Source organism: Crotalus tigris, unplaced genomic scaffold (genome assembly GCF_016545835.1).
Source record: "Crotalus tigris isolate CLP2741 ecotype Arizona unplaced genomic scaffold, ASM1654583v1 scf7180000017765.3138416, whole genome shotgun sequence".
In the NCBI taxonomy this organism is placed as follows: Eukaryota; Metazoa; Chordata; class Lepidosauria; order Squamata; family Viperidae; genus Crotalus; species Crotalus tigris.
The window spans coordinates 3,005,252-3,021,469 of record NW_024096620.1 but is presented as its reverse complement, the minus strand read 5'-3'; the positions used below and the strand labels follow the sequence as shown (position 1 = coordinate 3,021,469).

Here is a 16,218-nt window from a genome sequence, read left to right as displayed (position 1 = left end):
CCCCTAAGCTGCAGTTCCCCCACCTCACTTTCCTCCCCCCTCCTCCCCCCTCCTGCCACACAGAGCAGCTCAATCCTCCCGGGGCCTGCAGGCCCACGGGGGGGGGGGAGGGCAAGGGTGGGGTGGGGGGTGTTAAACAGTCCCCCATTGGCCAAGACCCCCTTGGGGGCCCCACCGAGACAGGGCAGGGAAGCTGCTTGCGGACAATGCCAGCATGCCCAGCCGGTTCATTTGGCCCAGGGCAGGGCAATAGCCTCTCGCCGCCCCTGCAGTGAGCCAGGGGGAGAAGCCTACCACCCACGATTCTCCCACCACCCACGATTCTCCCTCCCTCTCTCCTGCGCTCTTTCTCACCCCCCCACCCCTACTCCGGCCTGAGCCAAGAAGTGTCGGCTGCTGCGAGGGGGGCAGGGAGGGGAGGGGATGAATCCCACCTGCTCTGCTGAAAGACCACCAAGCTCACTTAATTTCAGGACGAGGCTCTTAGTCAGACCAAAACGCTTGTGCCTCTTTTATTTCAGAAAGGGCCTGGAAAGGGCAGGCGTCCCCTTTTCCTCCTCGGGGGGAGACTTCCATGGCCCCCACAGGCCCATCTATCCCCCCCACAGGCCGTGGAGCAATGCAATATTAAAATGCAGCATAACGTATAAACGGGGTCACATAACTGGGGGCCAAATGAATATAAGATGTTTTTGTGGGCTTCTGAGGGTGCACAGTCTCTTTCTGGGGGGAGGGGGGAGTCTTCCACAGAGGGAGGGGCACAGCCCAAAAGCTAAGGAAAATCCCCTATGCCCTTTCGTGGATGTGCAGGGGGGGGGTTGCCCCGAGAAAGTGCTGTAGTGAGAAGAGAACAGCCCACCTCACCTCTTGGGTCTGCAGTAGGAAAGCCTTACTAGGACAGAGACCTGCCCAGGATGGTGCCGCTGGGTCCTGGTGCCCGGCCACCTTCCTGCTTTGCCTCCTGGGCAGGAGGGCAGGGCCGGCCCCGGGACAAAGAGGAGGAGGAGGACACCTCTTGCCCTCCCTTCCCTCCCAGTGGCCAGGGGCATCTGGTCTCCGATCAATGAAAAAGGCCAGTGATTCAGGCAGGTTTGTCACATGGTTTAATGTTCATCGAAAGAGAGGACCTCCGATCACAGCCCCTCCCGCTTGCTAGTTAGGGGTGATGCTCCCTTGTCCTCTTTCGCTGGCAGCCACAGGCCTGGGCCCTCACGAGGCCCCCCACCCCTGGTGACAAGACGAGGGGTGCCAGATCTCGGCCAGGTCTTCCCGACACAACACCCTCGGGAGGGGCCGCGGCCAGGGATTGACGGCCACGAGTCACGCAGACTCCATGGGTTAGGATTGGGGGGCAGGCGTCCTGCTCAGCCTGACCTGCCGGGGGGAGGAGTTTAAGTGCCAGGAGAAAAATGACCGTCACGGTCAAGATGGAGTGATCCATGGTGGCTCCCGGGCTGTAGGTGGGTCTTACTGCTGGAGCAGGTGGAAGGTGGACTCCTCCCTCCTGCCCTGTGATTTCCCTCCCACCCATCAGCACCGGGAGCCTAGTGCAAAGAACTCAGCCTGGAGCCTGATCAGCAGCCCCTGACTAAGGCCAGGCTGCCCCCCCCCTTGCAAGAGAGACTCCGTGCCCTGGCAGAACCCCCAGGGGGGTTGAGCCCGCAGACACAGCTCCTCCAGTAGCAGAGGGACACGGCAGCGCTTGGTCCGTGGCAGCCTTGGAAAGGAGTGTGCAAAGACAGGTGTGGACAACTGGCCCCTGGCTGTGGCGATTAACACCCCCCCCCCGATCAACAAAGGCCAGCGACCTCCCAGCAAGGGTGAGCCCCAGGCTGTCCAGGACTGGGCCGGCAGCCTTTCTCAAGGAGGGGACGGCCAGCTCCGAAGGGAAGGAGGTGACCGAACTCTCCCAAGGCAGGCCAGGCAAAGAAGGGAATACTTGAAATAAATCGTCTGGGTCCCTCTGAAAGACACGGGGTCACCCTGCCTACCAGACACACCATGCAAGGGGTTAAATTACGTCCCAATGTTTAAATTAATCACAGGCCTAAAATACAGACTTTAAAATCAACTAACCGAGCGGCTGCCGGAGAATTGTGCAGCATAACCTTTAGCGGGAGCGTCCCTCGCCGGTTCGGCTCCAGCAGGGCCCCTCCTCCCCCCTCAGTAGATGGAGAGGCGGTCGGAAATGGCCGCGGGCATGTGGGTCATGACCTGCATGCGCAGCCACCAGTAGTAGTCCATGGGGTGGTAGCGGGTGTAGGGCGTGGTGGAGGTGAGGGCGTGGCCAATGCTCTCCACGACCGGCGAGGTGTCGGAGGAGCCGCTGCTGCAGTACGACTCCATCTTGGCAATCTGCTCGTCGAAGTACTTCCGCCCATAGTCGCGGCGCACGATCTCCGGCAGCTCGTCCCACATCTTGTCGGCGATGGACTGGATGCGCTCAGGGCTGTAGAGGCTGGTGCCAGCGATGAAGTTGCCCGGCTCCACGATGCAGACCTTCACGTCGTGCGGACGCATCTCGTACCGCAGGCAGTCGGAGAAGGCCTCCACCCCAAACTTGGTGATGCAGTAAGGGGAGCGGGCGGGGTTGGCCATCCGGCCCATCATGCTGCTGATGTTGACCACGCGGCCTGCCGGGGGGAGGGGCAGAGGCGCCGTGAAACGAGCAGCCCCCCACGGGGACCCCACAATTGCGAGCTGCCTCTGGATGAGGCCACCCAGCCTGGCTCGGAGGATGCGGCCCTGCCGGGGCGGAGTAACCCCCCCGCCAGCCCTTCTTCCGCGACCGTCACCCCTGCCATTGGCTGCGATGGGGCTGTGTCCACCTGTTCCAGGGAGGGGGTGGGGGACGGGCCCCCCGCTTACCTTTGGCTCTCCGTATCAGGGGCAGGAAGGCCTTGGTGGTCCGGATGGTGCCCCAGAGATTCACTTCAGCCACTTCTTTGTAGGTGTCCATGCTGGTGAATTCTACCTCCCCAAAGGTGGAAATCCCAGCGTTGTTGACCAGTCCCCAGAGCCCTGGAGAGGAGGCAAACGAAGGGGTCATCTTAGCCATCTCTGCCAGTACTTCTATCTGGGAAGAGGATTCCTATTCTAGGAAGGCCAAAGGTCGGTAACCCTAACCTTAGCTGAAAACTCCAGAGGCCCAACAAATGACAGCTGCTCTCTCTCTCCCCCCATCTTTTTCTGAAAAGAAGCCACTTCTGCCCACTCTTCAATCTTTTATTTTTAGGGACGGCTCTTCCAGTTCTCCAGAACAGTTGTTGGAGCCTGGGGTGACATGGATTATCTGGGTCCCCTGGTCCAGATCCAGGGGCTCCTATGGAGGAGGAGGAGGAGATGTGAGGAAGCATCAGGCTGCTGGTTCCTCCAAAGGATTCAGTGATCCCAAACACAGCAGCAGGCGGAGACTGGGGCCACCCCCAGCAGCTCTTCTGGGGCTCCCTCCCAGACCACGGTCTTGCCATGCCCGGGACAACTTCCAGGGCTAGCAGAACCTGCAACTGGTGCAAAACACAGCCGCTTGCACGCTGATTGGGCAGGAAAAACTGGTTTAGCCGGATGACGCCTACAGCCACCGCACTTCCTGCTCGCAAAAGGTTTCTGGCATTGCAAGGAAACTCCCAGGACAGACTCCTCCAAGCAGAATGGCCTCTTCCGTAAAGCTGGCTCAGGAGGGGACCCCGGGGTTATTCTGGCCTCGGAGGCGAGGGAGGCAGGGGCCGGAAGCCATCCTGCCCTCTGGAATACACTTCCCTGATCATCAGTGTTGGGGGGGAGGGGGGTGTCTCGTCCTGCCTGGGTCCCCGATGACGAGACTGTTGTCTGGCCACACCCCCACCAGCCCTGGGAGGGCAAGCTGCTGCATGAGAACAGGGAGCGCACCCCATACTGGCTGACACTGCTGAGGGACGCCCCAGGGACACCTGGAGCTAGAGACTGCCTCCTCTAGCAATCCCAAAGACCCTCTGAGAATCCTCCACTGCTCCCCCAGGAGAACAAGGGGAGGGGGAGGGAGTCCAGATTGCAGGGGATGTTGGCCAAAGCTGCCATGACAGGAAAACATTCTGGGCTCCCGATCCAAAACATTTGGATCATGAGGACCTGTCTGGGTTCAAGGCCACCCCTATTTTCCATTTGGTGCACCCGTCAGTTGAGAGAAAAGCCTATTTCCAACCCTCTGCCACAAGGCTTGTTGCTTCTTTTCCACACAAGGGTTGTGAGTCAGGAGCAGCAGCTGCACCGGCTACGTGTCTCGCTCTGGCCCTGAGTGTGTCGGGCTGCATTAAGACAATCCTGTGCAAAGATGGGGTGGGGAGGAGAGGTCAAAGGATGACCAATGGGGAAAAGGAGCAAAAGCCAGCCCAGACCTCCCGAAGCTACTCAAGAGCAGGGAGACCCCTCCCTAAGTGGCCTTCCGAACTGTAACCAAAGCCTTTGACCAGATGGAGGAAAACTAACATTTGGGACTACGAAACAGGAGACGGGAAGCTCCGGGTGCATCAAAAGCATCAAAGCTCCTGTGTCCTGCAGCTTCCTGGTTTATTTGCTGCCTTCTGTGGGGACTTTGGTGTCTTTTCCATACTAAAAATCATCCTGGGATCAAGAAGCCACAATATAACATTTGATAACTCCCTAATCACCGATCTAGACACCCTCCCTGCCTGCATTAGGCGTGTGCTGGAACGGAGGAAGCAAGCGCAGGGGCAGCTGCACGCCAGCTGGGATGACTTGGGGCAACCGCTGGCCTTCCGTGGGAACTGGGCCCGGTTGAGAGGGCAGGGAAACGGCTCCTCCCTCCTCTGTGCGACTCCTGCTTCAGCTCCCTGGCCTTTCCCTTTCACCTCCAGTCTCTGGATCCTTCAGGTTGCTGGTGATGTAGTCCACGGCACGCCCCACCTCCTCACTGTCACAGACGTTGAGCTGGACGGTCCTCATTCGGTCACTCTTCATGTTGTCCAGGTCCTTCGAGCCGCCCCGGCCTTGTTCCTAATGAAAAGCGGCAGAAGCAGGGTGAGCCTCTGCTGCCCCACAACAGGAGACGCCAGCTTGCAACGCCCCGTCAACAGACGCAGCAGATCCCCACAAGGGGTCGCCCTGCTGATCCCAGCAATTTTCCCACCCACTTTGGGCAAAGGGCTCAGAGTCATGGTTTCCCATGACTGGGAGATGCGTGTGTCTCGCCAGAGCGAATCAGGGTTTGGAGAATTTGCCACTCTGAAGTCTCACACACCACCGCAGCCATGGGGCTTCTCCCAAGACCCGTCAGGTGAATCCAGGGCTGAGTAGTTACAAACAGCAAGCTCGGAGAACAGACCCCTGCGAAAACCTACAACCCCAGCTGCGAATATTCTCAACCATTTCCGAAGAGAATTTGCAAGGAGAATTGCACCTCCCGGCCATGGCCAGCAGGGGGCGCAAAGCCTTTTGCCAGCTGGGGCAGGCTCTCCTCCTAAAGCACTGATGGCGAAGCTTTTGGAGACCGAGTGCCCAAACTGCAACCCCAAACCCATTTATGCATCATCGAGTGCCAGGTGGATGTGGCCCATTGGGTGGGCGTGGCTGCGGGGGTAACGGCAGACTGGGTGGGACTAAAAAGTTCAATCAATTCCAACTTTGCAAGATCTTTTTTTTTCTGGGAATAGTTGAAATTGACTGATTGAACCTTTTTTTTGTTTTTTGCACACGGTGGCGGAGGCCTAAAGCGAAAAAGTTTTTATAAAACCCAGCTGAAGGCCTAGGACTGGGGTGACGGCGCGTGTGCCCACAGAGAGGGCTCTGCGTGCCGCCTCTGGCACCCGTGCCATAGGTTCGCCACCACTGTCCTAAAGGCTCCCCCAGCCTCACGTGTTGGGACATATCACAACTTTTTTGCATTGCCAGAGTTGGGGTGGGAGCGGCCTCCATATGGTGCAACCAGCCCCGAGGCCAGCAGTTTGACACCCTGATCTAGAGTGTCCCAAATCCTTGGGGGGGGGAAGGGGGAGAACCAAGATATTAAACTGTGTCTGCAGCCACTCAACTCGGCCCCTCCGTGGCCCCCTCTGGCCTTACCTTCAGCAGACACCCAGCGTAGATGATGAAGCCTTTCCCGTGGAGGAATTTGGCCAAGGAGAAGCCGAAGCCTGAGTCGCAGCCCGTGATAAGAACGGGGCGCTGGCCGATCTGAAGGGGGTGCACAAGAGCCAGTGCTGACGGCCCTGAAGAGGAATCCCAAAGGGACATGGGGGCCCCCACCACGGAGCCTCCCCCCTGCCCCTCATGAGGTTCAACAGGGCCAAAGACGTTCCCCCGCCCGCCCTCCGCCTCGGCTGGCTCCCCAGGCCCTTCTCCCCACGGCAGCCACATGGGCACCGGCCTCAGGTGCTTTGCGAACTGAGAATCGCCCTGCGCAGCCAAGGAGGTCTCCAGGCCTCAACGCAGCCCTCGAGGAGCAGCAGACAAGAGAGGGACGAGGCCTGTCTGTCTTCTGGAGGCAGCCCAGGCCCTGGGCAGGGGGCCTAACGCAGGGGCTCCGCCATGGGCACGTGCCTCCCGAGTGGGGCTGTCCTCTCCTCTGCCCGGCGGGTGAATCCTCCCCTCTCACCTCGTCCACCTCAGTGGCATAGCAGCGCTGGCTCCTCCAGCCGGGGGCCGTGGCCTGGACCTCGGGAAGCAGGCTGCGAGAGAGAGAGAGAGGATACGGCTGCCATGTGGGGAGACCTCTGGGGAACCACAGCCCGGCGCAGAAGAGACAGGCTGGGTCCGCTTGCTTCAGCCGAAACGGATCGGCTCTCTGGGCCCCTCTTGACCCGACTCTTCCAGAGAGTTTGCTAAGCCAGCATGGGCACCTCCGGGACCTCTGAGTTCAAAAGTGGCAGCCCAGCCCCCACCCCAGAGGATGCCTGGGCAAGCAGTGCAAGCCGGGCATGCCTACCACCCGGGCATGCCTCCTGGCCTCTAACCAGCGGCCAGACCCTGAGGAGGGGCCGCGGCCCATCTGCAGAACTCTCTCCTGCAGGCGACTGGAACACCTCTGGCCTGCTGACCCCATGATTCACTGGCCCCCCCAAGTGCTGCTTGGTTCTGAGAAGCATGCGAGGGCGTCTCGGCTAAAGCCCTCGGCTGATGGCCAAGCTCACCCCCAGCTGCGCAGCCACAAGAGCTGTGTTGACTTGTGGGTGGAACCCTCAACTGCTCACACACAGCCAAATTGAGAGGACAGCTGCCCAGGCCTCCGAAGGTTGGGGGGGCTCTTGAGAAGCAGCAAGAAGGTTCCGCCCCTGCCCCATCTATTCTGAGGAAGACCCTTCCTCTTTACACACGCATCCGCACAAACGCTCCAGCCCACCACCCCAGGAGAGGGAGGGTTTCACCTTTGTACCCATGGCCTTCCTGTTTGGGGAATTCAGTCACACACACCCCCCAGAATCCTAACAGCTGACCCAGGGATGGGGGGCTCAGGTAAGCACTGCCCCCTTTAGCGTTATCTGGAAGGACTTTGGAACAAGAAGATCCTTTCGGACTCTGGTCTGGAGCCCTGTTGGAGGCAAGGCAGCGCTTAAGAGGTTCATAAAGGGGCCGATTCTGCTGGCTTGGACCCTGCCCACCCCCACCGGGTGGCTTCGTCTTCCTCCTAAGCAAAGTTCTTCATGAAACCAGGGTGGGGGAGCATTCAGGGCCCTGAAGTCAACAGGTGGTCCTCATCATACAACCACAATTAGGGCCAGAATTTCAGTTGCAAAGCAAGATATTTGTTAAATGAGTCATGTCTGGTTTTACGACATTCTTGCCATGGGTGTTAAGCAGATGCTGCAGTTACTAAGTAAATCATGCGGTCATTATGCAAATCCGGGTCCCCCGTTGGGTCTGGTTGTTGGATGCCACCTGGGATGGTCGCAGAGGGCGATCGCTCGGCCCCGGGATGCCGCAACCATCCTGAATACAAGTTGGCGCCTGGACTCGGATCAGGCGATCACGAGGACCGAGCACCAGCTGTAAGTCACAAGTCACTTTTTTTCCACTGTTGTCGACACTTGACACGGTCGCTAAACGGTTGGTGGTCAGCTACGGACTTTCTTTGAAGAAGACAGAAGTGGACCTCCAGCCCAGCACCGCCCTCCGTACTTACCGCAGGCCGGTGGCAGCGACATCCTTGCAGTGCGGAGCCTTCAGGGCCAGCCGGGCAAGAGGCTGAGCGATGCGGGTGACGGCCAAGAGGATCGCCATGGGGGGTGTCTCTGCTGCTCTGGACTCTGTCAAAAGGGAGAGAAGCCGCTCTGCGCTACCTGCACCCCCTCCCACCTTTATGGCCCGGCTCGAGGGCGGGCCCAGCGAAGGCTCCCCCCACCAGAGAGTGCCCGGAAGGACCCGTCCAGCAACTCCCGGCCCTCCCAGACAGCCAGATGCCTTTGCCCCGCCTACTAACCTTGGTTTGGCTTCCTGGCTGCCTTGGTGACCCCAGCACGCCTCCCGGGGAGATGGTCTGCTCTGAATTCAGGAAACAGATCAACTCAGGGAGCAGCAGAGGCCGGAGGGAGATAAGGGGGGGAGCGACTTTGCCAGCTGCCTCTCATCACCCTCCGCATGCCAGGACTGCCGCTGGAGGGAGGGGGTGAGGGAGCCCAGCCAATCGGGCACCGGGGCCTGCTGGGGCTTGGCACAGCCAGCCTCCCTGGTCACTCGGAGGAGGGTCACCGGCTGCTCCCCCCCCCCGAGGGGCCGAGGCCCATTCCCAGGGAGGGCGAAAGGGAGGCCCTGGGGGGGCACCCGTCCCCGGGGCGCAGAGGCTCCCCGTGGGAGGGGAGGGCGGGAGGAGCAGAGCCCCTTCTGCAGGGGGAGGCAAACGCCCCCTCCTTCCCCGGGGGACGGGCACCAAGCGGCCGGGCCCGCCGGGAGGGGAGACCGGCCCGGGGTTTTGCCTGCCAGCTGCCTGAGCAAAGGACCCCCATCCCCGCCCGGCTTCCTCGGGCCCGGACCCTTTCGGAAGCCTTCGGGGGGACGCCAGGGCGGCCGGGCCAGGGCGGCGGGGGCAGCAGAGGCCCCGACCCCGCGGAAGGCACACCGGCCCCTCCGTGCCCCGAGAGCGCGCGCGGCTGGCAGCGGGGCCGGCGCCACGGAGCCCCGCCAGAGCCTCTCCCGGCCCGAGCCGCGCGGAGACACCCATCCAGCCCCAGGCCCCCGCGAGGCCGCAAGCGGCGGAGGGAGCGGCGGGAATCGGCCCCGCGGCCCACCTGCCCTCCCGGAGCCCCCCCTCCCCGCGACCGGCCGGCATCTCCCCCGCCCGCCCCTCGCCTCCCCTCCCGGCGGCGACCGGCGCTGCTCGAGGCCCGCCTGCTTACCGCGCGCTCCGCCCGTCCGGCTGACCGCCGCGCGTCCCCTCCGCCCGTCCGCCCGAGGAAGTGACGTCACTGCCGCTCCGGCGACGCCCCCGCTCCGCCCCTCGCGCGCCATGTGGCCGCTGCCGCCGCCGCTCCCGGCCTGGCCCTGCGGCGCCCTCGCCTGCCTCTCCGCCGCGCTGCTGCTCCCGCTGCTCCTCCTTCTGGGCCGCCGCCGCCGCCTGCCGGTGAGTGGCCCGTGGGGAGGGGGAGGCGCGGGGGGCGCTGTCACCCTCGGAGGCAGAGACGCCCCGGGGTGGCGGAGGGCGGGCGAGCCGGAGCCCCAGCGCCGGAACTCCGCCGGGAGAAGCAACGAAGAGGCTCCTCGACCTGGCCCGCCTCGCCGGGGTTTCTGGCGGCGGCGGCGGCGGGGCGAAGGGGTTCCCGGGGCGGGATGGCGATGAAACTCGCCCGCCGGGCCTGAATCCTCCCGGGAATCCCTGGCTTCCTTGAGGGAGACCCTTCCTCGGGGGGGCGTCCGGCCTCGCCCGGGGTCCGCTCCTGGGAACTGCTGCTGGAGAGGAGCAGGCAAACCATCATGCACAGCCGGGAGACTTTTTTTATTATTATTAAACTACCATGCCCCCCATTGGGCAGAGGCAGCTTACAGTGCCACGTCAATAAACCTTCAAAACCCCCCCCTATGGTATTGCCTCGTTGCATGCTGGGGGGGGGGCGTCGGGCTGGGGGCTGCTGCCGGTCAAGATGAGACAGCTTGGCAAAGGGAGAGAGGATGCCTCCCCAATGAGGGCCCCTCCCCAGTGAACCAGAGGAGCAGAAGTTGCCTATGGAGACTCTCAGTCACCCTAAACTCATCCTTGTCCCAAAGATGCTTTTTCAAGAGGTAACTAACTGGACTTTCTCATTTCTCTTTGAAGACGTTTTGTTTCTCCTCCAGGAAGCAGAGCTGAAGAAGCTTCTTTGATGAGAAGCAAAACGTCTTCAAATTAAAACAAGAAAGTCTAGCTGCCTCGTGAAAAAGCACCTTTGGGACAGTGAAAGTTGCCTCCAGAAGTCGTGGGTGCTCAGTCACTGGAGGTTTTTAAGAAGACACTGGACAGCCACTTGTCTGAAAGGGTATATAGGGTCTCCTGCCTGAGGAGAGGGTTGGATTAGAAGACCTCCAAGGTCCCTTCCAATCCTGTTAGTCTGTTATTCTGAACTGGGACGGGCTTCAGATGGGTTTCTGCCACCTGAGCAAATTGCAGGAATTAACACGATTAGCAGTGACCAAAATCATCCAATGTACTAAGTAATAAATATAACCAACATACAACAATGCAGCTGTAAAAATCTGGGGGGGGGTCTTGCTCCTCCCTGCTCAGGAGGCTCTCCCATTCTCACCCAAGTCCCCAACCGCACCTAAAGGGAGGAGGCATTTTACAGGAGGGGCTCCTGCTGTGAAGGCCCCAGGCTGTGTCAGGGAAGGAGGAGGAGGCATGGTCTGCAGTGCCCCCCCCCCCCAGGGCAAGGCAGCTGGGTCTCCAGAGCCACGCAGAGCTTGAGAGAGGAGACTGGGGGCACTCTGGGTCTCGGCCAGCTTCTCTCCATCCAGACTCCGACGGTCTCCAGGACTGGGGCCAAAGTCCTTGCAGAGCCCCGTCTTCACAAGGTCACGTCCTTACTGCACAACAAGCGCCTGTCCCGGGCAGGGCCTGGGTCAGCTGAGGCAGCTTTGCATCCCAGGGTGGGGCCAGATGAACCAGTGCCAGGTAGACACCCAGCTGTGCCCCTTCCTCTGCCAAGCTGCTCTGTTTGTTTACCACTGGCAGGAGAGGACAAGGAGTGATGGCTCTCCTCCCCAAGATATCTTCTGTGGCTCCTGAGAAGGGGAGACACACACACACACACACACACACACACACACACACATCCCGCCTGGCTGTACCTGGAGGACAATGGGGGGGGGAGTCCCCTGGAGGACTTTCCCTGTTGACTCACTCTTTCCCTTGCCTGCATTCCTTGCTCTTGGCAGGCCATCGGCCTCCCCTGCTTGACCTTGAGAGGCCACGTGCCAGCTCAGCTCTCTCAGAGAACCTGCTTTTCAGCCTGAGCACCAGTTAAGGCCAGATCTCCCCCCACCCCTGGTCTGGCGAAAGAGCAAGCTGGCCAAGGCGGGAGCGTGAGTGCAGAGGCTTTGCTGAAGGGACAGGTCCGTGCAGTGCCCTCAGGTCAACTGCATGCCCAGCCCCTGCCTCTTTTCAAGGAAGGGGGTTGAGGGGGGGGCGGCGCTGCAACTCCAGACAATGCTGTAGGAAACGGATCATCTGGACCCCTTTCAGTTGGGTTTCGGGCCCAAATATGGGACGGAGATGGCGCTTTTCGCGTTCACGGATGACCTCTGGTGTGAGCAGGTTGGAGGTTGTGCGTCCGTCCTTGCTCCTCTTCCTGATCTCTCAGCAGCTGCTGATAGCATCGGCCACAGTATTCCTTTCTCGTTGACTTGAGCTGGGGGTGGGTGCCACATTTTCATGCGGGTTCACCTCATTTCTCCAAGGTCAGTACCAATTGGTCTTGATAGGGAGAGAGGGATCCAGCCCATGGCCCCTTCCTTCTCTTTGGGGTGCCACAGGGATCAGTGCTTTCTCACCACCTTTCTCACCACCTGCATGAAACCACCAGGTGAGATCATCCGTCACCACAGGATGAGTTACCACCAGCACGCTGATCTTACCCAGTTATCCATCTCCATCCCAGGTGGGGTGAGTGATGCAGCGGATGTTCGTTCATGATGCCCGAGGACTGCATGGGCTCGGCTGGAGAACAAGAGACTTCAGCTGAACCTTCGTAAGCCAGAGTGGCTATGGGTGTACCCCTCTGGATCCAGGAGCTTATCATTTTTGGTCTCGGATGGGGGGTGGCACTACCCCCCAGACAGACCCGGTGTGTCACCTGGATGTTGTTCTGGACTCAGCTCCTGCTCAAAGAGCAGATGGCAGACGTGGCTGAATGGAAGCTCAAGCCTTTGCTGTATAGCACCTTGCACCACTGTCCCTTCTGGCACCTATCCGGCTGGTTCATTTCTGACACATTTGGTAAAACCAGGAACGGTGATTTTTGCCTAGTTTATTCATATACGGGCTGCCCAAGTTCTAATCTATCCCAACTCTAGCAACATACAATAAGAAAAAATTAAGAAATACAGTAACATAGAGAGAATACGAAAGACGCACTGGGAAGAACAGCCCCACAAGTCTCCCCCTTTGCGGGAAGAGTTACTGGAATGGGGTGCAGATCTTGGAGGGCAGCACTGCCAGAGAGAAGGCCGCTCACTGGGGGACAGGCAGGCAACTGTGGCAGCAGCAGCAGCTCACCCTGGTTCCCCTGGGTCTTCTCTGGCCATTGGACCGTCTGCTCCTCTGAAGCAACCCAAGAGAGCCGTCTGAAGCAGCTTTTGTGGCTGAGCAGATTTGTGTGCCAAGGGTCAAATCCCCTCCCAGCCGTGTTCCCTGGAAGCCAAGAGACCTTAGCCTGGGTGTTAAGAAATTCTTGGAGTCGTGGCAGTGATGAATGAGATTCCTCCTAAGATCAGAGCAGAGGAGGTGATAAGTCCGAGTCCTGTTGTGTCCTTGGCCAAAGCTCTGGCAGGCTGGACTGGGTGCTGGCCATCTGGTGTGTGTTTATGTTGATCCCCCATAGGGGGGGGTGTCCACGCTTCTCTCACAAGGCCCAGCTGAGCCTCCTGCCTCTGAGGGGGCCCTGCTCCTGTTCACCCCACCCTTCTGTCGTCCTCCCTGAGCCTCTTTCATTGGGGGGGGGGAACAGAAGCTGCTGCCTACTTCACTTCTTGGCTCCCGCCTGGTTTTCTTCCTCTGACGTGCTTCTCGGCTGGGCAGTCTTGGGCCTGATCTGTACCACTCTGGTGTTCCTTCTCTTCCCCTTCTGCAGGCCGAGAGGAAGGCGGTGCTGATCACAGGCTGTGACAAGGGCTTCGGCCACGCCTTGGCCAGGCACCTCCACGGGAAAGGGTTCACCGTCTTTGCCGGCTGTTTGCTCCTGGTGAGGAACCCTGGGGGAGGCTTTCAGGTTTCCTCCGAGAGTCTGGGCGGAAGCTGAGAGTCATGCTTCCTCCTCAGCTTTGGCCCTCTGCAGGAGGCGGGGAGGAGGAAGGCAGCGGTACAAGTCCCATCAGCCCCAACAGGGCTGTGCTTGCCCTCAGCAGCCCTCCCTTTAATGGTTTTTCTCCCTGTCTGTTGGACAGGACCAAGGAGGAGATGGCGCCCAGCAGCTGTGCCGCCTGGGCCCTGAGCGGATGCACGTCCTCCAGCTGGACGTGTGCTGCGAAGAGCAGGTGGCCCTAGCCTTCCGATACGTGGAGGCACGGCTGGAGGACCCTGCTCAAGGTAATCGCCCCAGGCCCTTCCTTCCACCTCCCCAGGGGCTGGCTGCACCTGGCAGACGAGGTCATCTCACCGGGCTCCCCAGTGGGCAGGGGCTGGACTGGGCTCCATGTGTGGATCCCTTGGTTTTCCCCAGCTTTGTTTGGTTGCACCGAACTCTTTGGCCACCTGTGGTGCCAAAGGCGAGTCTCTCGTCTTTCTGTGGCTGATGCTATCAGCAGCTGCTGAGAGATCAAGTTCAGGCGGCTGGTGAGATGGGCTTCCTTGGGGGAGGAGGAGGAGGAAGCTGCCCTGCCCTCGCAAATCCTCACGGAGGGTCTCCTCTCTTGTGGGGCAGGTCTGTGGGGCTTGGTGAACAATGCTGGAATCGCCTCCTTTGGAGACGTGGAATTCACCAGTGTGGAGAAGTACCAGAGGGTGGCTGACATCAACTTATGGGGGACCATCCGTGTGACAAAAGCTTTTCTGCCCCTAATTCGCAGGGCCAGAGGTAGGAAAGAGGGTCTACAGGGGTTGGGGGCCACCAGGACACACTTCTGAAGGCCCTTTGGCCTCTGGGCACAGCATCTTGCACAGGAGTGGACATAGAGTGGACGGGCAGCAGAGTTCCGCCTGCCCCTGCCCGGTGTCCAGCAGAGCCTGTCCAACAAGGATTAGCCGATGTGCTGGGCGGCTCTGTTCTCATGTGCACTCAGACTTCCAATGCCGGGGGAGCCAGTGGCAAAGTTAAACATACAGAGCACGTGTGCAAGAGTTCGCATCCTCCGTGTAACATTGGCATTCCACAAAGGCATTCCAGCAATGCCTTGTGCAAGAATGGGGGTGGGGGGTTAGGGGGTGGGCAGAGGAAAGATCCCCAGACACGGAGGAAGAAGGAAGAGGGAGGGGAAAGCAGAGGCCTGCCAGGGACGTGCAGGTTCTGCCAGGCCCCCCAGGGCAGAAAGCCAACCCCCTTCAGGTCTCCCATTTTGGGATAATGAGATCCAAAAAGTGACTGAGACTTTGCCCAAGCAGCTACCTCTGTGGCATGGCTACCTCCCAGTGGGAAGGGGGCCCTCCAGAGAACAACTGGTGGAGCCTCTGGGGAGTTCTTCCCAAGGCCAGACGCTGACCTGGGTGACCTGACTGGTTCTCGGCTCCCCTCCCTCCGTGCTGCTCTCTCCCACCGATGTCACCCCCTCCCCAGAGCAGTTCTGGTCTCTACTCCCCTCCAGGGCGGATCGTCAACATGAGCAGCATGCTGGGCCGGATGGCCAGGCCCATGCGCTCCTCCTACTGCATCTCCAAGTTCGGGGTGGAGGCCTTCAGCGACTGCCTACGGCAGGAGATGTATCGCTGGGGCGTCTCGGTGGTGGCCGTCGAGCCGAGCAACTTCATCGCGGCCACAGGGATCCTGACCCCCGAGGGCATCGTGGGCGAGGGCGAGCGCATGTGGCGTGGGGCCAGCGAGGCCGTCCGGGCAGATTACGGAGAGGCCGACTTCCAGGAGAAGCTCTCTCGGATGAAGGGCTTTGCGCACAGCGGCCTGCGGGATGTCTCCCCGGTCCTGGATGCCCTGACCGAAGCCCTCGCCGCGCGTCACCCCTACAGCCGCTACACCCCCATGGAGGCCTCCTGGTGGCTGCGTCTGCAGGCTGCAACCCACCTGCCCACCGCCCTGGCCGACTGGCTCTTTGTCAGCTAGGCCGCCCCAGGTCAAGCAGAGAAGCCGTCCCTCGCTGCTTCCTCCGGGGGGGGGGGGGTGGAGTCACGTCCAGGTGAATTAAAAGCAATCATAGTAGCCAAGTTAGCCAGATGAGGGGAAAAAATCCCAAATCCTTATAGACAATCTCTCTTAATCAGCATAACTGAAAGGGTCACAAACCTGGTACACCAGTTGCGGCCTTATCTGGACTGAGAGGCTTTACTCACAGTCACTCATGCCCTTGTCACCTCAAGACTGGATTACTGTAATGCGCTCTACATGGGGCTACCCTTGAAGAGCGTTCGGAGGCTGCAGTTGGTTCAGAATGCAGCCGCGAGAGCGATTGTGGGCGCGCCAAGGTACGCCCATGTGTCACCTATCCTCCGCGAGCTGCACTGGCTTCCTGTGGGTCTCCGGATGCAATTCAAGGTGTTGGTTATCACCTTTAAAGCCCTTCATGGCATAGGGCCAGGTTACTTACAGGACCGCATACTGCCGCACAGTTCCCAGAGACCGGTGAGGTCCCACAGATTGGGCCTCCTTCAGGTCCCGTCGGCCAGACAATGCCGGCTGGCGGGCCCTCGCGGAAGGGCCTTTTCTGTGGTGGCTCCGACCTGGTGGAATCAACTTCCCCCCGAGGTTCAAACAACTCCCACCCTGCCGGCCTTTAAGAAAGCCGTTAAAACTCTCCTGTTCCGGCAGGCCTGGGGCTGATGTCCCTGGGGGTGGGTGGGATATGATCGGACTTGCGGTATGATTGTATTATTTTATTGTTTTATTCTTAGATGATTGTTTTAATTTTGTACGCCGCCCTTTGGGATTGGGCGGCATATAA

General features: G+C 60.2%; 2 protein-coding genes across 2 annotated transcripts; one reads left to right on the top strand and one right to left on the bottom strand.

The window, feature by feature from the left end:
• Nucleotides 1–1,080: 1,080 nt before the first annotated feature.
• Nucleotides 1,081–9,408, bottom strand: BDH1 (3-hydroxybutyrate dehydrogenase 1). The gene is made up of 8 exons (XM_039341546.1): nt 9,324–9,408; nt 8,411–8,472; nt 8,114–8,237; nt 6,590–6,662; nt 6,058–6,168; nt 4,848–4,992; nt 2,869–3,021; nt 1,081–2,633 (listed from the first exon to the last, which is right to left on the bottom strand). Exons 3-8 carry the CDS (start codon nt 8,209–8,211, stop codon nt 2,164–2,166), a joined length of 1,050 nt encoding a protein of 349 aa, XP_039197480.1. The 5' UTR covers nt 8,212–8,237; nt 8,411–8,472; nt 9,324–9,408; the 3' UTR covers nt 1,081–2,163.
• Nucleotides 9,402–15,695, top strand: LOC120307168 (D-beta-hydroxybutyrate dehydrogenase, mitochondrial-like). Its single transcript, XM_039341544.1, has 5 exons — nt 9,402–9,547; nt 13,248–13,358; nt 13,561–13,702; nt 14,037–14,189; nt 14,914–15,695. The coding sequence occupies exons 1-5, from the start codon at nt 9,434–9,436 to the stop codon at nt 15,381–15,383; spliced, it is 990 nt and encodes a 329-aa protein (XP_039197478.1). The 5' UTR covers nt 9,402–9,433; the 3' UTR covers nt 15,384–15,695.
• Nucleotides 15,696–16,218: the final 523 nt, after the last annotated feature.